Source organism: Chelonoidis abingdonii, chromosome 7 (genome assembly GCF_003597395.2).
Source record: "Chelonoidis abingdonii isolate Lonesome George chromosome 7, CheloAbing_2.0, whole genome shotgun sequence".
Taxonomy (NCBI): Eukaryota; Metazoa; Chordata; order Testudines; family Testudinidae; genus Chelonoidis; species Chelonoidis abingdonii.
The window spans coordinates 5,330,647-5,345,581 of NC_133775.1; the positions used below are offsets into that span (position 1 = coordinate 5,330,647).

Genomic DNA, 14,935 nt, shown 5'->3' on the forward strand with positions numbered 1-14,935 from the left:
ACTCTCATGGGCATGCACATGGAAACACGTAGTCTGCATCACACACACCTCCCCACAAACGGCTGTCGATTTGAAAACGATGCTCACACATTTACAGTCAAACGACGGGTGGGGCTCCTGGGCTGAAAACAATACAACTCCCACCATCCTGCCGTGGCTAGCAAAGCTTCAGGAATAACAGTGGGCAGCAGAAAACCAGGCCCTCTAACCCCAGCTCTATGGTCCAGATGCTGAAAGGGATCAAACCTAAAACCCCTTGGAGATTCTGGGCCCAAACACGTCAGCCTCACTGGTCACTCAATTACAGATCACAAAGTCGCAACACCCCAACAAAAAAACTTCAAAAACAGACTCCAATGAGAAACTGCAGAATTGGAATTAATTTGCAAACTGGACACCATTAAATTAGGCTTGAATAAAAAACTGGGATGGGTCATTACACAAAGTATAACTGTTTTCTCCATGCTAATTTCCCCCCTACTGTTACTCACACCTTCTTGTCAACAGTTGGAAATGGGCCATCCTGATTATCACTACAAACACTTTTTTCTCCTGCTGATAATAGCCCACCTTAATTAATCACCCTCGTTAAAGTTAGCATGGCAACAACCATTTTTTCCATGTTCTCTGCATACATATATTTTCCTACTGTATCTTCCACTCCATGCATCTGATAAAGTGGGTTTTAGCCCACGAAAGTTTATGCCCAAATAAATTTGTTAGTCTCTAAGGTGCGACAAGGAGGAGGCAATATCACGCTGCAGCCGCTAGGGGCCAGCAAGGACTAAAGAAAATCCTTCAACTACTCCTATAATCTACTAAAAAAAAGTTTGTGAGGAGTGGACCATCCCCTAAGGGATTTGATTGGGCTGGAAGGGGGAAGTTTCTGATTGGAGGAGACAACTGCCACTTAGGCTCCCTTAAGAAGCTGGGCACAGCACCTGGTGAAAGGAGAGCAGGTCTGGGTCTGGCTCAGGTAGGACAGGCTCCCAGTGCTACAGGAGCAGCGCCTGGGTTGGGTTGTTGAGGCTGCTTTGGATTTTATTTCCCCCCTCTGGATTTGATCACTAAGGTGAGCCCTGCATTCCCAGTGTGACCCCTCCCTTCTGCAGATGGGGGGCTTGATTGGCAGGAGAAACACAGCGAGGTTCAGATCTTTGCCCCTGGGAGGCGGAAGCCCTGAAAAGGGAGTGGGGCTGGGGAGATTTGAGGGCTGCTGCAGCTGGGCTGGGAAACTTCCCTCGGACTCTTTGAGCAACAGTCAAAGAGAAATTGATTTGCCTCAGCTTCCTCTTTCTCTCTGCTGCAGAGGGGAGCCGTTTGGGTCTTCCCTAGTGTTTAAAAGCCCCCCTGGAAGGTAACTGAGCAGTCTCCGGGACTTGCTAAAGGGCTCACTGCTGTGTGAGGCACGGGTCTGCCCTAAAACTTCTCGCTCAGAGGTTTCAGAGTAGCAGCCGTGTTAGTCTGGATCAGCAGAAAGAACGAGGAGTCCTTGTGGCACCTTAGAGACTAACACATTTATCTGGGCTGTGCTAATCTCTCCCTTTTCTTTTCAGGAGCAAAGATGGGCTGTTTCAGTTTCCTCAAGGTTATGATGATCTTGTTTAACCTGGCCATATTTGTAAGTACCGGCTGCGTTTCAGGCTGTTTCTCTTCGCTGCGGGAGGTAGATTTCAGTGCCAGCAACTGTCCAGAAACGGTGGCTCTGATTATTTTTAAAACAGAACAAACCTGCCCTTGTTCTCAAAGCTCTGCTGGCCCCGGGGAACTGTGACTGCCTCTCGTGAAACCTACGGCAGGAGTTGGGCTGGACAAGTGGTTTACAATGCTTTCCAGAGTCCCTTTCTCGGCGTGCTCCTTTGTATGAATTCAGGCGAAGTGCGCGTCTGCCCAGCGGGCAAGGCGGTGACTGGCATCTTGTGTGGACGCACTCACGCCAGCTGCACTCTAGCGAGCTCGCTGGAAGAGCAGCAAGTCGCAGCACGGACGCAGCCCGCCCTATAGCATCAGCATGGCTAGTTTTAATGAGTTAATTAGAGTCCAGGCGGTAGGCCTGCGTTGTGGTCTCTGAACGCTGGAGGTTGGCCATACTGCATAACGCTGGGTTTAAGTTTTAAAGGGTCCCAGCCAAGGTGATCACGTTTCAGTCTGGGCTTGCTTGGCAACCTGGCTTGCTCCGAAGCTCTCGTGGTGGCTGCAGGGCTGTGACGTGGATAGATCGTGTCAGACTGTAAGCAGTCAGTTTTTACGCTGGAGCGTGTTGCCCTCTGCAACCTCCAGTTGACCAGAGCCTCAGGCAATCACCTGCATTGGACAGCTAGCCACATAGGACACATAAGCCACTTCTCCAGCAGGGTCCTCTCCAGGGCCCGGGCGGGCTAACTGGCCCCCTTTCCCTAAGAGCCCCACCCCAGAGTTGGCCAGAACAAGACCTGCTGGAGCGGTTCCAGGAAACGGAGGCGGTGGGGCAACGGCTTATTATGACTCTGGACTGAGACGGTCTCCGACGGTCCCTGATTGTTCTCCTCCCACGCCGTAGGCGACAATCGCACCCGTGGCACTGGAAGGAGAGCAGGGGGTGCAGTGACACCAGGATCCATCCAAACGCTCTTACTCCTTTGCAACCTGTATCCAGCCAGGCCACCCTGCTGGTGGAAATCTATCTGCTCCCTGGGAACTCCACCACTGCAGAAGCGTGTTTTATTTTCTGTCTCTTTCACTCCCTTGGTACAGTACGAACCCTTACGGCCAAGATTCTGCCCTCATGGCTACTGGCCCAGCCGTCTGCGTGGGGTACCCTGGAAAGCCACAGGGGCCAGGTGCTGGTTAGAAGGTTGTCTGCTGTTTCACTCTGTTCTGACCCCTCTGACTTGGGGCTCGTTGGTTGGATACCATCCTCGTGAATGGAGACAAGGCCAGCAGGATTAGAACTGCACCGAGTTATACTTGGGGAGGATGAGAAAGCGGAGCTGAAGGCCCTGCCCTCTCTTCTTTCCCCCTCCGTCCTCCTCCTTTCAATGGGGCAGACTCCTGGGCCGGACAGGAGGTGCTCTGTCTCTCTCACTTTGCCAGGTGGGGGGTTGTTATAGGGCCAGCCAGAAGGCTGGGTTCCATCCTTCCTTTTTTTTTAAAAATGGAAAAATCTCCTTTAACTGAAAATCCAGGGGAAGCGTCTGCTGTCCTGGGGGCGTGGGGGGAAGGGGAAACCCATCAGAAAACCCACTCTTTTGTTTTGTCTACATTTTCGGCAGAGGGGTGGGGTGGGAAGGAATCCCATTCTTTTTCCAGCCAGCTCTGGTTTGTAGCTCACTGGCCCCGAGGATCTACTGGCATCTGCTGCCGTCTTTCCAGTTACTGACTCTTTTCCCCCATGTTCCCGGGGCGCCTGACCATGAATAGCATCAAGTCCAAATCTTGAGAGTGGGGTGTGAGACTGGCAAAGAGATGCAATAACAATGGTTCCGTCTCTTTCTCCCCGACGGGCTGACGCCTCTGCTCCTCTCAGGTTCCTCCCAGGTAGCTCTGATGGAGGGTTTCTCCATCCTCCTCTGCTCTGGATCCAATGAGAAAAACTCAGCTGTGGGGGGTTATAATGGAGGTGATGAGTGACTCCTCTGGTGACTTTGTTTCCCCCGCCCCAAAGGACACTGCTTCATTCACCTGGTGGACAAGGCCGCCTGTTCTCGCTCAGCTGGCGTGTGTTCAAAGGCAGAGCTGTCTCTGTGGCGCTGCGGGGACGGTGGAGCTGCTCTGCTCCTGCAGCATCCCACAGGAGAAGCAGTTCTCCCAGCCATACGGAAGTAGCTCTCTTCCATGTATTTCTCCCCCTGGACTTGGCTAGGAGATACAGATAGGGAGGCTGGCTGCCTGGGTCCCTGCTAACCCAATGTGGCTGGAATGATCAGCCCAGGGAAAGCTCTTTGGCCTGCATGATTCTTCCTTTCTTCTCCCAACTTCTCTTGCTGTGGCCCTCAGAGACAGGCTGAGGTCCTTGTCTCTCTACACGGACCCTCACAGGGGGAAGCTTGTCTGATCCAAGAGGCAGCGCCTCTGAATGCGGAAGTGCGTGTGGTCTCCTCCTGGCTTGTCCCGAAGCCAAGGCGGGCCCAACCTCTGCTGAAGTCTGTGGCTAGTCAGGTCCTAAGATGGTTGCAAAACACGGGAGGCTCCAGAACACTCATTCACTTGGATGCTGATACAGGGACAGGGATTCTGCCCTCCCAGCCCGAGACATTGTTCTCCTCCGGAGTGATCTGATCTGGTGTGTGGTGCTTCTTGTGGAGTTGTCTCTGCTCTGATGGTCCCAGTTCTGAAATGTGCTGGGAGGAAAACAGAGTCTTCCAAGGGGAGTCAGAGGGAGGGGGGCTGGGAGAACACCTAACTGGCTTCAAGACTAAGCTGGATAAATGTATGGAGAGGATGGGATGATGAGGTTGCCTACAATAGCTGCGACAGCTAGCAGCAAACATCTCCAGTGGCTGGTGATGGAACACTAGATGGGGAGTGATCTGTGTCTGGCTGCTGGGTCTTGCGCACATGCTCAGGATCTAACTGATCACTATATTTGGGGTCAGGAAGGAATTTCCCCTGGGTCAGACTGGCAGAGACCCTGCGGGGGTTTAGCCTTCCTCTGCAGCATGGGGCATGGGTCACTTGCAGGTTTAAACTGTTGTCAATAGTGGATTCTCTATAACTTAAAGTCTTTAAACCATGATTTGAGGACATCAGTAACTCAGTCAGAAGTTTGGGGTCTATTTCAGGAGTGGGTGGGTGAGGTTCTGTGGTTTGCGATGTGCAGGAGATCACATGAGATGATTGCAATGGTCCCTTCTGACCTTAGTCTGTGAGAGGGAGGAATGGGTTGGCAGGGGCTTCACCTGAGGGTGTCATTGGAGACTTGGGAAGGAATTTAAATGAGGAGAGGGAGGTAGCTAGGTGGATAGAGAGGGCAAACATTGGTGGCACTCTTGAGTACCGATCGCTGACTTCAGACCCTTTCCGTCCAGTGTGAGGGGCCCTTCACGATGTGTTGTCTGTGATGACCCCATCCTAGGCAAGGAGCTGACTGGAGGGGATGAGGCTGGTGCAGTGGCTGGGCTCTCCTTCCCACCCCGTCAGCAAAGCATTATTCTCTTATCAGGGTTTATCTGCCTCACCCTGTGCTGGAATGCAAGTACAAAGACCTGTCCTGGGAAAGCAGAAGGTTGTAATCTCCTCAGCCAGTGCCAGGCATTAATCAGAGGAAATGACTGACCCTGGGGTAGAAATCAGGAAGTTCTCTGAGACCCGCATGCTATGTCAGAGCTTTCCTGGGTCTCCCAGTTCCAGAAATGTCCCTAGCCAGTGACTGAGCAGCTGTTCCCAGCCTAATCAGGGGGTCTCCGAATCTCTCTTGTGCAAAACACAGTGCCCTCAGCCCTGCCTCTGAGCCAAAACAAATCACACAGGCTCCCTTGCCTACCGTGAACCCCTCCCCTGTGCACTTGGGTGTATCGACAACACGATTTGTCTCTATAGAAACCAGTGGTCAGGGCCTCGCCCTGTTACGGATTATCCATGTTTCATGGGCAGCTTATGGTTGCTCTAGGGGAGCTGGATGGCACCGCTTTCCATGCTTGCTAACTCACCTGAGATTATCCCCCAAATCAGGAGACCTCTAATCTGCTCCATGAGCCCTTCTGTTTTGCAAAAGGGCCAGCCCTGGGTCATCAGTGCGTGCTGGGGAGAGCAGACTAGCCTGTGAGCTAGAGAGGAAAGAAGTTGCAGTTAGCGTGAGATCAGAACGTTCACAATTAAAAGTGTAAGGAGAAGATGGTTTTGCATTTCTAGCTCCCGTCAATGTGGTGCTGGCTCCAGATGCTGTGTCCCTTAGTCCTTTCCAAGCCACCACTGAAATAACACACGCCTCCCTCTTGCCTCCTAGCTTGGTGGAGGGACGCTCCTGGGTGTCGGGATCTGGGTCGCCGTGGACGGAAACTCGTTCTCCAGCATATTTGGCTCGGCAAGCACCTTGCAGTTTGTGAACGTGAGCTACTTCCTCATCGTCATCGGCGCCATCCTGGTGGTGCTTGGCTTCCTGGGATGCTGCGGGGCCCAGAAAGAGAGCAAATGCCTCCTGATCATGGTAAATCTCCAGCTCTGGGTGGTGTAAATCTGTGCTTGCTCTATCTGCCTAGCCCACTTGTCAAGCTGTAGGTGGGGTAGGATGGTGGAAGAAGGGGGCTTTGTACCTCCAGTAGGGAGTTGAGGTCTGTCAGGCCAGTGACCTGCATTTGCAACCTCAATCTGGACATGGTGGAAACACAGCTACTGCCTTGAAACAGGGTGGATTTGAGCCCAGGATGGGGTCACTCAGTCCATGTCTGAGTATTGGGGAGGGCTAGCTCAGTGGTTTGAGCATTGGCCTGCTAAACCCAGGCTTGTGAGCTCAATCCTTGAGGGGGCCACTTCGGGATCTGGGGCAAAATCAGTACTTGGTCCTGCTAGTGAAGGCAGGGGGCTGGACTCCATGCCTTTTGGGGTCCCTTCCAGTTCTAGGAGATAGGTATATCTCCATATATTATTAGTATTGAGTGGTCCCCTCAAAATCCCACGCTCCACGGCAAGCGACTTGTTTCTTTGGAGAAAGGTTCGCTGCTTGATGGTAAACCCCGCCTCACCCAAGTCGTGGGAGATCCCCATGGTAACAATCTCTTGGCCCCTTTGTCACCTGCTTGTGAACTAGCTGAAGCTGGCTTGGCCTCTCCCAAGTTTCTCCCCAGGGCTGCCCCTGCACTGACCGTTCTGCTTTGAGTTCTTCTCAGCTGCGGAACAGACCCCCTGTTGCGATTACCAGGAAGCTGGCAGTGTTGTGGCCAGCCCCAGCTACAGGGACTCGGACTCCGTCCCATCTCTAACCTCTGCGTTGTGTCTCCTCTAGTTCTTCTCGATCGTGCTGATCATCTTCATTGCTGAGATTGCTGCTGCGGTGGTGGCGCTGGTCTACACATCTATTGTAAGTCAGAGGGGGGTGGGCGGTCACGGTCCCCTGGGGGGACAGATCGCTCTGTCTCCTTTGCCCGTTCCTGGAAGGACTTTACTTTAGGCCTTCTGCTAAGGGGAACGCCGGAGGAGCTGAGATCGGTCCTCCCTGATGGGGGTTTACTATTGACTAGCAGCTCCTCGGAGGACCAGGTGGAACAGTGGGTGCTGAGGGTCTGGCCTCACTCATGGTGTTAGTGGGAGAGGAGGGAAGCTTGCCCTGTGCGGGAATGCCCTACCCCTGGGGCTAGTTTCTCTCAGGAATTGGTCTCTCAGTCCTGCCCAGAAAACGGCCTGGCACGCGGTCACAAGGCCTGGTGCAACACAGCCCTGTTTGGGTGGAGGGCAAGGCTGTCCAGTGTTGTAGGGGGGTGAGAGGCTGCCAGGGGATGTGGATTTAGTCTATTCACACCCCCCCATCCCCTGCAGCATCAGTAGCACGCACACTGCAGCGTGGGTCCTGGGAGTTGAAACAGAGGTGGAAAAGCGAACGCTGCAGGCGATGGCAAAGCAGATGAAAGCTCTGGCCCGCTCTCTGTGGCAGCAATCCTGAGCTGATGCCAGGAATGTCCTGTGCCGTAGGCCAGGGTGGTGTCAGACCCACTCACGGACGGTCGTTCCTGTTCTCACTTCCTGCTTACAGACGTCATGCGTCTTACGTAACTGGGGAACTCTTTGACCTGTCGCACAGTGAGTCCGTTCCTGGTGAAAGGGGCCAGCACAGCAAACTCCCCCAGCGTGCCCACCTGCCTGGTATAGCCGGGGCAGCCCCCCTCCCAAATGCAGAGGTTGCCGGTGTACCTTTAGGGACGCCAGGATTCTCCAAGCACCCCATTAAGCCTTGGCCTCTCCCCGCGTGCATGCAAGGCTGTTGGGCTAATGCCCGCTGTGATGGCATCTGAACTCTCTTCTAGGCGGAGAATATCCTGGAAGCAACAGTGACTCCGACGCTGAAGAATCAGTACGGGAAGGTTCCTGAAGTCACACAGATCTGGAACACCACCATGAGTACGGTGAGCTGGCCTGCGCGGGCCTCCAGCCACAAACCCTCTGTTTATTTACAAGCTACCTCTCTCGGGAGTGGCCTTTTTGGTTAGAGATTGAGGGGAGCCTTCCCGGGATGAGGCAATAGACTTTGTCTTGGACACTTGGGCCTTGTAAAGAGCTTCCCAGAGCCTGATAGCTGGGATTTGGCTCCTTCTGGGGTTGCCTGCCCGGGACAGATCTTCTCTGCCCACTCGCGAGCACAGTTCCCATGTGAGCCACTCGACTGCATGTTCGAGAAGCTGAAAGTCAACACGCCTCAGCTGACACCCAAGTCTGAGCTAGGAGCAAACGTGCCGGCCCCGGCCCCCTTCATTCTGATTGCCCCCTAGACCCTGTGTCTACTGCTCTTCAGCTACCGATGGACAGAAGAGCTCCCATCTGAGCCCATCCACTGAGCTTCCCCTCCTGTGCTATGGGTGATGGGGGACATAACTTCAAATGCATATGGGGTACAAGTGTCTGGAACCAACCCCACTCCCCTCTGGCAACACAGAGCACCGCTGGGACAAAATGCATAAGTCTGCAGTTGCCTCTGATAGGTTGTGGTCGTCAAAGGCCCCTCTTCTCTCAAGAGTCAGGGCTGGACCCCAAAACCTGGCCCAGCGCCAGCTTGGGGAACAACATTCTGCCTTCCTCCCAGTTTCGGCTGGATGCATTATCCCTCATTGCTTCCAATCCTGTCCTAACTGGCTGTACCATTGCCCCAGATGGCTTCATCCATCACTGCAGGGTACAGACAGGCCCCTAGATTAACTGGTTTGTAATCTGTCCGTGAAGCTTTTTGAGGTCTCTGGTTGGGACATGATGGTGAAACCATGAGGTGTTGGGCATGTTCTGTTCCTTGCTCTCAATTCTCTTCCTCCTCCTCCCAGGTGAAATGCTGCGGCTTGACGAACTACACGGACTTCACTGACTCTTACTACTACAAGGAACACAACAACATGTACCCGCCGTTCTGCTGCAAGCCCGTAAACACCTCGTGCAACGAGGCAGCTGCACGCGACAGCAATGTTCAGGTATGAAGACGCAACAGCTTTTGCCTTATGGCTGCAGGACCCCACATGGCTAGAAGGGCATGAGTTTTGCTGTGGAAACTGGGCCACTGTCCCTCTCTGACATCTGCTCTTGGAGTACCTGGGGGTGTCCCTTTCCCATCGGAGAGGGAGGTGGGACTAGTTTGTGAATCACAGAGGTTTGGCGTAAGGCAGAGGAGCAGCAGGTTTGTACTGCACTGGGGGGCCTGAGCTTATCTCTGCATTCCTATCTCTGCAACTGACTTGCTCTACAACCTTGGCCAAGTCACTTCCCCTCTCTATGTCGCTTCCCTACCTGTAAGTGTGGGGAGAGGACACGTTTTGCGAAGGGCTTGGAGACCTGTAGGTGGGACACATGAGGAAGGCTGACCCTGCAGATAACTCTGGCCTGGTCTAGGGGATTTTGTCTAGATTCTAATAGGTTTATTTTCTTTATACGAAAGTTCTTTAGACACTTGGCTGAAAAATAATAGGGCCACGGAAGACCTCACCAAGGATGGGTGGGAGGGATTTGTGTGTAGAAGCAACTGTCCGGGCCATTACGAATGCACTGGGAGTACAAATGTATTTAACGTGCATATAACATTGGTCCAGACACGAGGCCCAGATCTCCTCCAAAGCTGAGTCCCCTTTCAAACCAGCACATGCGCAGACTATATGGCGTTCAGACCTATCGCTGTTTGACCCTCCTAGTGACTGTCTTAGGAAGCAGACTCTCCAGATCAGGTGTAACAAAAGTAGCTGAGCCAGCGCTATTCGTTATATTCACGTAGGACGTACAAATCCTACTGAACCCATTGCACGAGCACTGACCGTTCTGCTTGGAGTTCTTCTCAGCTGCGGAACAGACCCCCTGTTGCGATTACCATCCAGTGCTTTTTTGGACATCTAGACTGGATGCTTTTAATTTGGGAGTGGGAGGGTGGGGAGGGGAGGCTGTGCCCAAATCAAATCCTCCCAAAGCGGCCTGACTTCTGTTAATATTGGGGTCTTCCTGGGTGTTTCTAGTTAGGCACCCAAAAATCACTCCACCTCTCAGCTGGGAAGCTGAACTGAGCCTTCCTGATCCCTGAAGTGCCCATATACGATGGGTGTCCTGCTTGGTATATACTGCCAGGGCACTGCCGGGCGCACTCCCTCCATTCTCAGACAACAGTGTCAGCACCCCCCATGGGACTCCCTTCAGAAGCACTCAGCTAGTCGCTTGGTGCCGGCAAACCCTCAGTGCAGCAGGTGGACTAGAGGGGGAGCTGCATCCTTCAGCTGAGGGATTCAGCTGCCTTGCTCCAACCGGCTTCCATTGCTTGCTTGGCTCCAGCTCTTTCTAACCAAGCTGGTTACCCTTTTCCCTTAGGGTTGCTTCCAGCAGCTGCTGAGCGACATTCGCACGAACGCGGGCGTGGTGGGAGGAGTGGCGGCAGGGATCTGTGCGTTAGAGGTAAGTCCCATGCTGGCTCCTGGCTGAAGAAACTAGGCGGGGATAGGGTGACCAGACAGCAAAATCGGGACGGGGTAGGGGGTAATAGGAGCCTATATAAGAAAAAGACCCAAAATTCAGGACTGTCCCTATAAAATCGGGACGTCTGGTCACCCTAGGCAGGGACGTGGGTCTGTGCGGCTGCCGTCCCACTGTCTCCCTTCCACTGCTCCAAACAAGGGGGCATGTCCAGTAGGGGAGAGGCTAGAGTCACTGACCCCACCTCTGAGCTCTCCTCGGTCAGGGCTGCAGGCTCAGGCTTGTTTCCTCTGCTCCCGGGGTGCCCGGCCACACTGCCAGAGCATCTGTGACCACCAATGGCTCCAACCCCAGCCCGGCCACCCCGGAGCCTGGCGACTGAGTTGGGATGAAGGAGGGAGAAGCCATGAAACAAGAGAAGGTGGGGAGGCCAGGGGAAAGAATGGGCAGAAAGAAAGGTGGCGGCAGCTACTTGAGGACATGGCACAAGGCTGCTCGCCCACTGCAGCGGTAGCAGGTTATCCGGGGCGGATGGGAACCACCGAGGCAGCCTGACATCCAGTCTTGAACCTCTGCCTGCGCCCAGCCTTGACCCTCAGTGCCCGTTTCCCAAACTGACCCTGGCCTCCGTGTCGTGAGGGGAAGCAACAGGAGAGGGAGGACGAAGGGGCACAAGACGCGCTGACCAGTGGGTTACAGTTGCGTGATCCAGAGGCTGCGTCTGGCCCATGAGGCGAAAGAAGAAAAGGCCTCCCTGGCAACAGGAGATATTAAACCTACTGACCTCTCTTTAGATTGCAGCCATGGTCGTATCCATGTACCTGTACTGCCAGCTGGATAAGAAGTGAGGCCTGGAGAAGGCGGCGGGTCCTTTTCCCTGGGCAGAAGAGGACGAACGATACATTCTTACCTCTATCTTGAGAATCAAACATTTTCTGGGTCCAACACACTCTCTGTCCTATGCACTGTGATTAGTTTTTAAATGATCTCCTGAGCTGACAGCTGTAGAGCATGTGTTTGTGTGTGTGTATATATGTATATTTTACCTAGTGTGATGTATCGATAATGTGTACATACAAACACTTTGGAAGTGGAAAGAGCTTCCATTTCATGCCGGAGCTCCTGCGCCAAAGCCTGGCGGGGCTACGGATGCCGCTCCGTCCCCTCCATGGTCTATGTGATCTTAGCTAGCTGGGGGGAGATCTTGCTAGGAGATGACCAGCCCAGACTGCAACTTGTGCTCATTTTCCCAGCCCTCCTTGTTCACCAGATCCTGTGGCCCAGTCTAAGTGCACAGGGCTAGATTCTGGCTGGTGGTTGGCTGGTGTGAACCAAGCGTCTTCCAATAACTACGATGAAGCTACCACTCACTGACAGCAGAGCAACTGCCGTAAAAGTCTAGATTAGTGGAGAAGGCTTGGACCTCCTGGGGTGGGAGAGAACGTCCAGCCAAGCTAAAACGGGCCATCACGTCCTTCTTGCTTTAAGCATGTAGGCCAAAGGGAAGCCTGTAGACCAAGGGAAACGACCTTGGGCTGCTCCGGCCTTGACTTTTTCCCTGTCTCTCAACCTTCAACTCTGTCCCGGGCCACCCTCCTCTCTTCAGCTTGTGCACCCTCCCACTTGAAGGTGTGGGGCTGGGTTAGATGGCACAATGCAATGCTGGAAGCTCACCAGGGGAGCCCCTGCAGACTGAGTCTGTCCTATAAATTTTTACACTATGAAGACACTCCTCCCCCCCCCAATTAATTTATAATCTCAAGTGTAAATTATTTTCTGAATGTGGAGTGAAGGTTTGCGCACAATATGTTCCAATAAACTCTTTAACCAAGGACTCGACCGCGGGGTGCTGTCGTGCTGCATTAACTAGCCAGCCTTGGTACTTTGCTGGCCCCCATCCCCCTTGTACAGCTGGGGAAACTGAGGCACGGAGACATTAAGTGTGTTACCTAAGTGCATGGAGGAAATCTGTGGCAGAGCAGGGGCTCCCACCTCAGTCTCTTAAGGTTTCAGTAAATGTTCTAGTGACTTGGCCATCCCTCCTGTTTCCATGCCAGCCGACCACTTTCCTGTGCGTCTGTAGGAGCCTGGGGGAAACCAATAAGCCAGGCCTGACTGCTGCTGCCATTAGCCCCTCCAGGCGCCCTGTTGTGCTCGGTGCTGTACCAGCCCGTCCTAAGCACCAGTCAGGGGCTGTCTTTCATTTAGCCATGCAAAGGGGCATGTACTGGCAAACAGGGGAGAGGTGGCTGTAGACCAGTGGCAAAGTCAGACTCATGCTCCTACAGTGAGTGGAAATTCACTCCATCGCGGGCCCTCGGGAAGGGGTGGTGCGCGGGGAAAACGGGGGTGGCAGAGGCAGGCGCCCGCCACCCCAGTAAAGAGAGACTCATAACCCAGGAAGATCTCAGCTGCTGTGGGAGCTGGAATGACAGGCTGGGGCACCATGGGTTGGTGGCAGCAGGAGTGAAAGCTTGATGGTGCTGGGGGAAGCAGAGGGCAGGCCGGGGGGCGTTGGCGGATCAGATTGGCAGGGGCACGAAGCAGTGAAAGACCTTCAGGGGTGGCTCTAGGTATTTTGCCGCCCCAAGCACGGCAGGCAGGCTGCCTTCGGCAGCTTGCCTGCGAGAGGTCCCTGGTCCCGTGGATTTGGCGGCATGCCTGTGGGAGGTCCCCGGTCCCGCGGATTTGGCGGCACGCCTGTGGGAGGTCTGCCAAAGCCGCGGGACCAGCAGACCCTCTGCAGGCATGCTGCCAAAGGCAACCTGCCTGCCGCCCTCACGGCAACTGGTAGTGTGCCCCCTGTGGCTTGCCGCCCAAGGAGTGCTCTTGGCGTGCTGGTGCCTGGAGCCGCCCCTGAGGACCTTCAAGGGGAGGGTGAGAGCTCAGGCTTCCCAGAAGCAGTTTAACACCTTCACTCTGGCCGTCAGTTCAATTCTTGTGCGGTGCCCGCTCTGGCCTCACCTGTGTTTAAAAGCAAAGAGGGCAGCAAGCAAGCCCTGCTTTCACAACAGCCCCTGCCACCCGTGCCAAGCTTGGCACAGGGCAGGGGCGTGAGGCTGCATGCAGGTTCCCCACAAAGCAATGGCCCATTTGCCTTGCAAATACGCTCCCTCTGGCTGCTTTGGTTAAGGCAGCACCCATCCACTTCCAGCAACTACAGCCAGCAGGAATATTGGAGGGGGGAAGGGAGGATTGTATAAACAGATGGGGGTTGGAACAAGCATGGCTCAGCCACTGAAATGCTGGGTTGAAGCCAAGTGCTTTAGAGGCGCCAAAGATCAGACGGCCAATGCACCATTCACCCCAGCTCCTTCCCTGCATGCAGGCCAAAAACAGGGCAGCTGTGCCCAGCTGCCCCAGGCAGCTTGGGGGATGGCCAGGCAGCTGATCTGAGCTCAGGTGCCACTGGTCACCACCCAAGCGCCCAGCCCTGGTCTCATGCAGCCTGGGGTTTAAATGCCACTAGATGCACATGACCACTAGCCAATAGGCAGCCAATACAGACCAGAGATGGACCCTGGGGTCCATGGGCTGCAGCCATCCTGGAGGGGAAGTGGTTTGCCTGGCTAACCCCTGCTAAACTCCTGCATCTAATCGCCCTGCTTGGTGTGCAGAGCCCCTGGCTCCTGCTGGCAGGGACTTTCCTGTAAACCTTCTCCATGCCATGGCCATAGCAAGAGCTATTTATGTTTATTTAGAGGATGGAGCACTGGACTGGGAACCAGGAGATCTGGGTTCTATGCCTGGCTTGGCCACTGGCCTGCTGCATGAAGTTGGGCAAGTCCCTTCACCACCCTGTGCCTCAGTTTCCCCATCTATAAAATGAGGCTCATGATACTGCCCTCCTCTGTAAAGTGCTTTGAGATCTACTGGTGAAAAGCACCATTCAAAGAGCTGGGTATTATTACGAAGTAAGACTAGCCCGATTTTCTAGAGCTACTGAGTGCCCTTGCCTCCACTGGCTTCCAAGGGTCAATGAGACCCCAGGGAGTTCAGCATCACTAGACAATGAAGCCTCTTCTTACGCTCCCAGGTGTGAACGCTCTGCTCTGCTGTCTGTTGTGAGCACAAGATTCCCAGAAGGCTTGGCCACGCGTGAATCACTCCGTCTGAGTGTTAGCGAGAGTGGCAGTAGACCACGCCAGCAGTCCAGGGGTTAATAAGGCCAAGGCATGCTAAGAGGGAGGGAAGTGAGCTAAAGCCAGAGTTTGCACTGCCCTTATCCAGCTGAAATGTTCTATCTCAAGCCAGTAAACTCATCCAGCCATGGCCAATATAGGCAAATTCTAGCCTCTTCTTTATAGACAAAAAAGAGAGGTGACACAAGCCATCTACTTCCTTTATCTCGATGCGATGCAGATAAACTCATTGCTCT

At 54.0% G+C, this 14,935-nt stretch overlaps 1 protein-coding gene across 1 annotated transcript; it reads left to right on the forward strand.

The window, feature by feature from the left end:
* Window positions 1-1,407: 1,407 nt before the first annotated feature.
* Window positions 1,408-12,396, forward strand: TSPAN1 (tetraspanin 1). The gene is made up of 7 exons (XM_032805058.2): window positions 1,408-1,621; window positions 5,924-6,124; window positions 6,920-6,994; window positions 7,935-8,033; window positions 8,940-9,083; window positions 10,456-10,539; window positions 11,352-12,396. The coding sequence occupies exons 1-7, from the start codon at window positions 1,565-1,567 to the stop codon at window positions 11,403-11,405; spliced, it is 714 nt and encodes a 237-aa protein (XP_032660949.1). The 5' UTR covers window positions 1,408-1,564; the 3' UTR covers window positions 11,406-12,396.
* Window positions 12,397-14,935: the final 2,539 nt, after the last annotated feature.

Excerpts from the sequence above, each read along its gene's own strand:
- TSPAN1 (XM_032805058.2), top strand. The coding sequence starts at position 1,565 with ATGGGCTGTTTCAGTTTCCTCAAGGTTATGATGATCTTGTTTAACCTG. Across the intron at positions 9,084-10,455 it reads CACGCGACAGCAATGTTCAG|GGTTGCTTCCAGCAGCTGCT; the intron begins GTATGAAGACGC and ends CTTTTCCCTTAG. Across the intron at positions 10,540-11,351 it reads CAGGGATCTGTGCGTTAGAG|ATTGCAGCCATGGTCGTATC; the intron begins GTAAGTCCCATG and ends ACCTCTCTTTAG.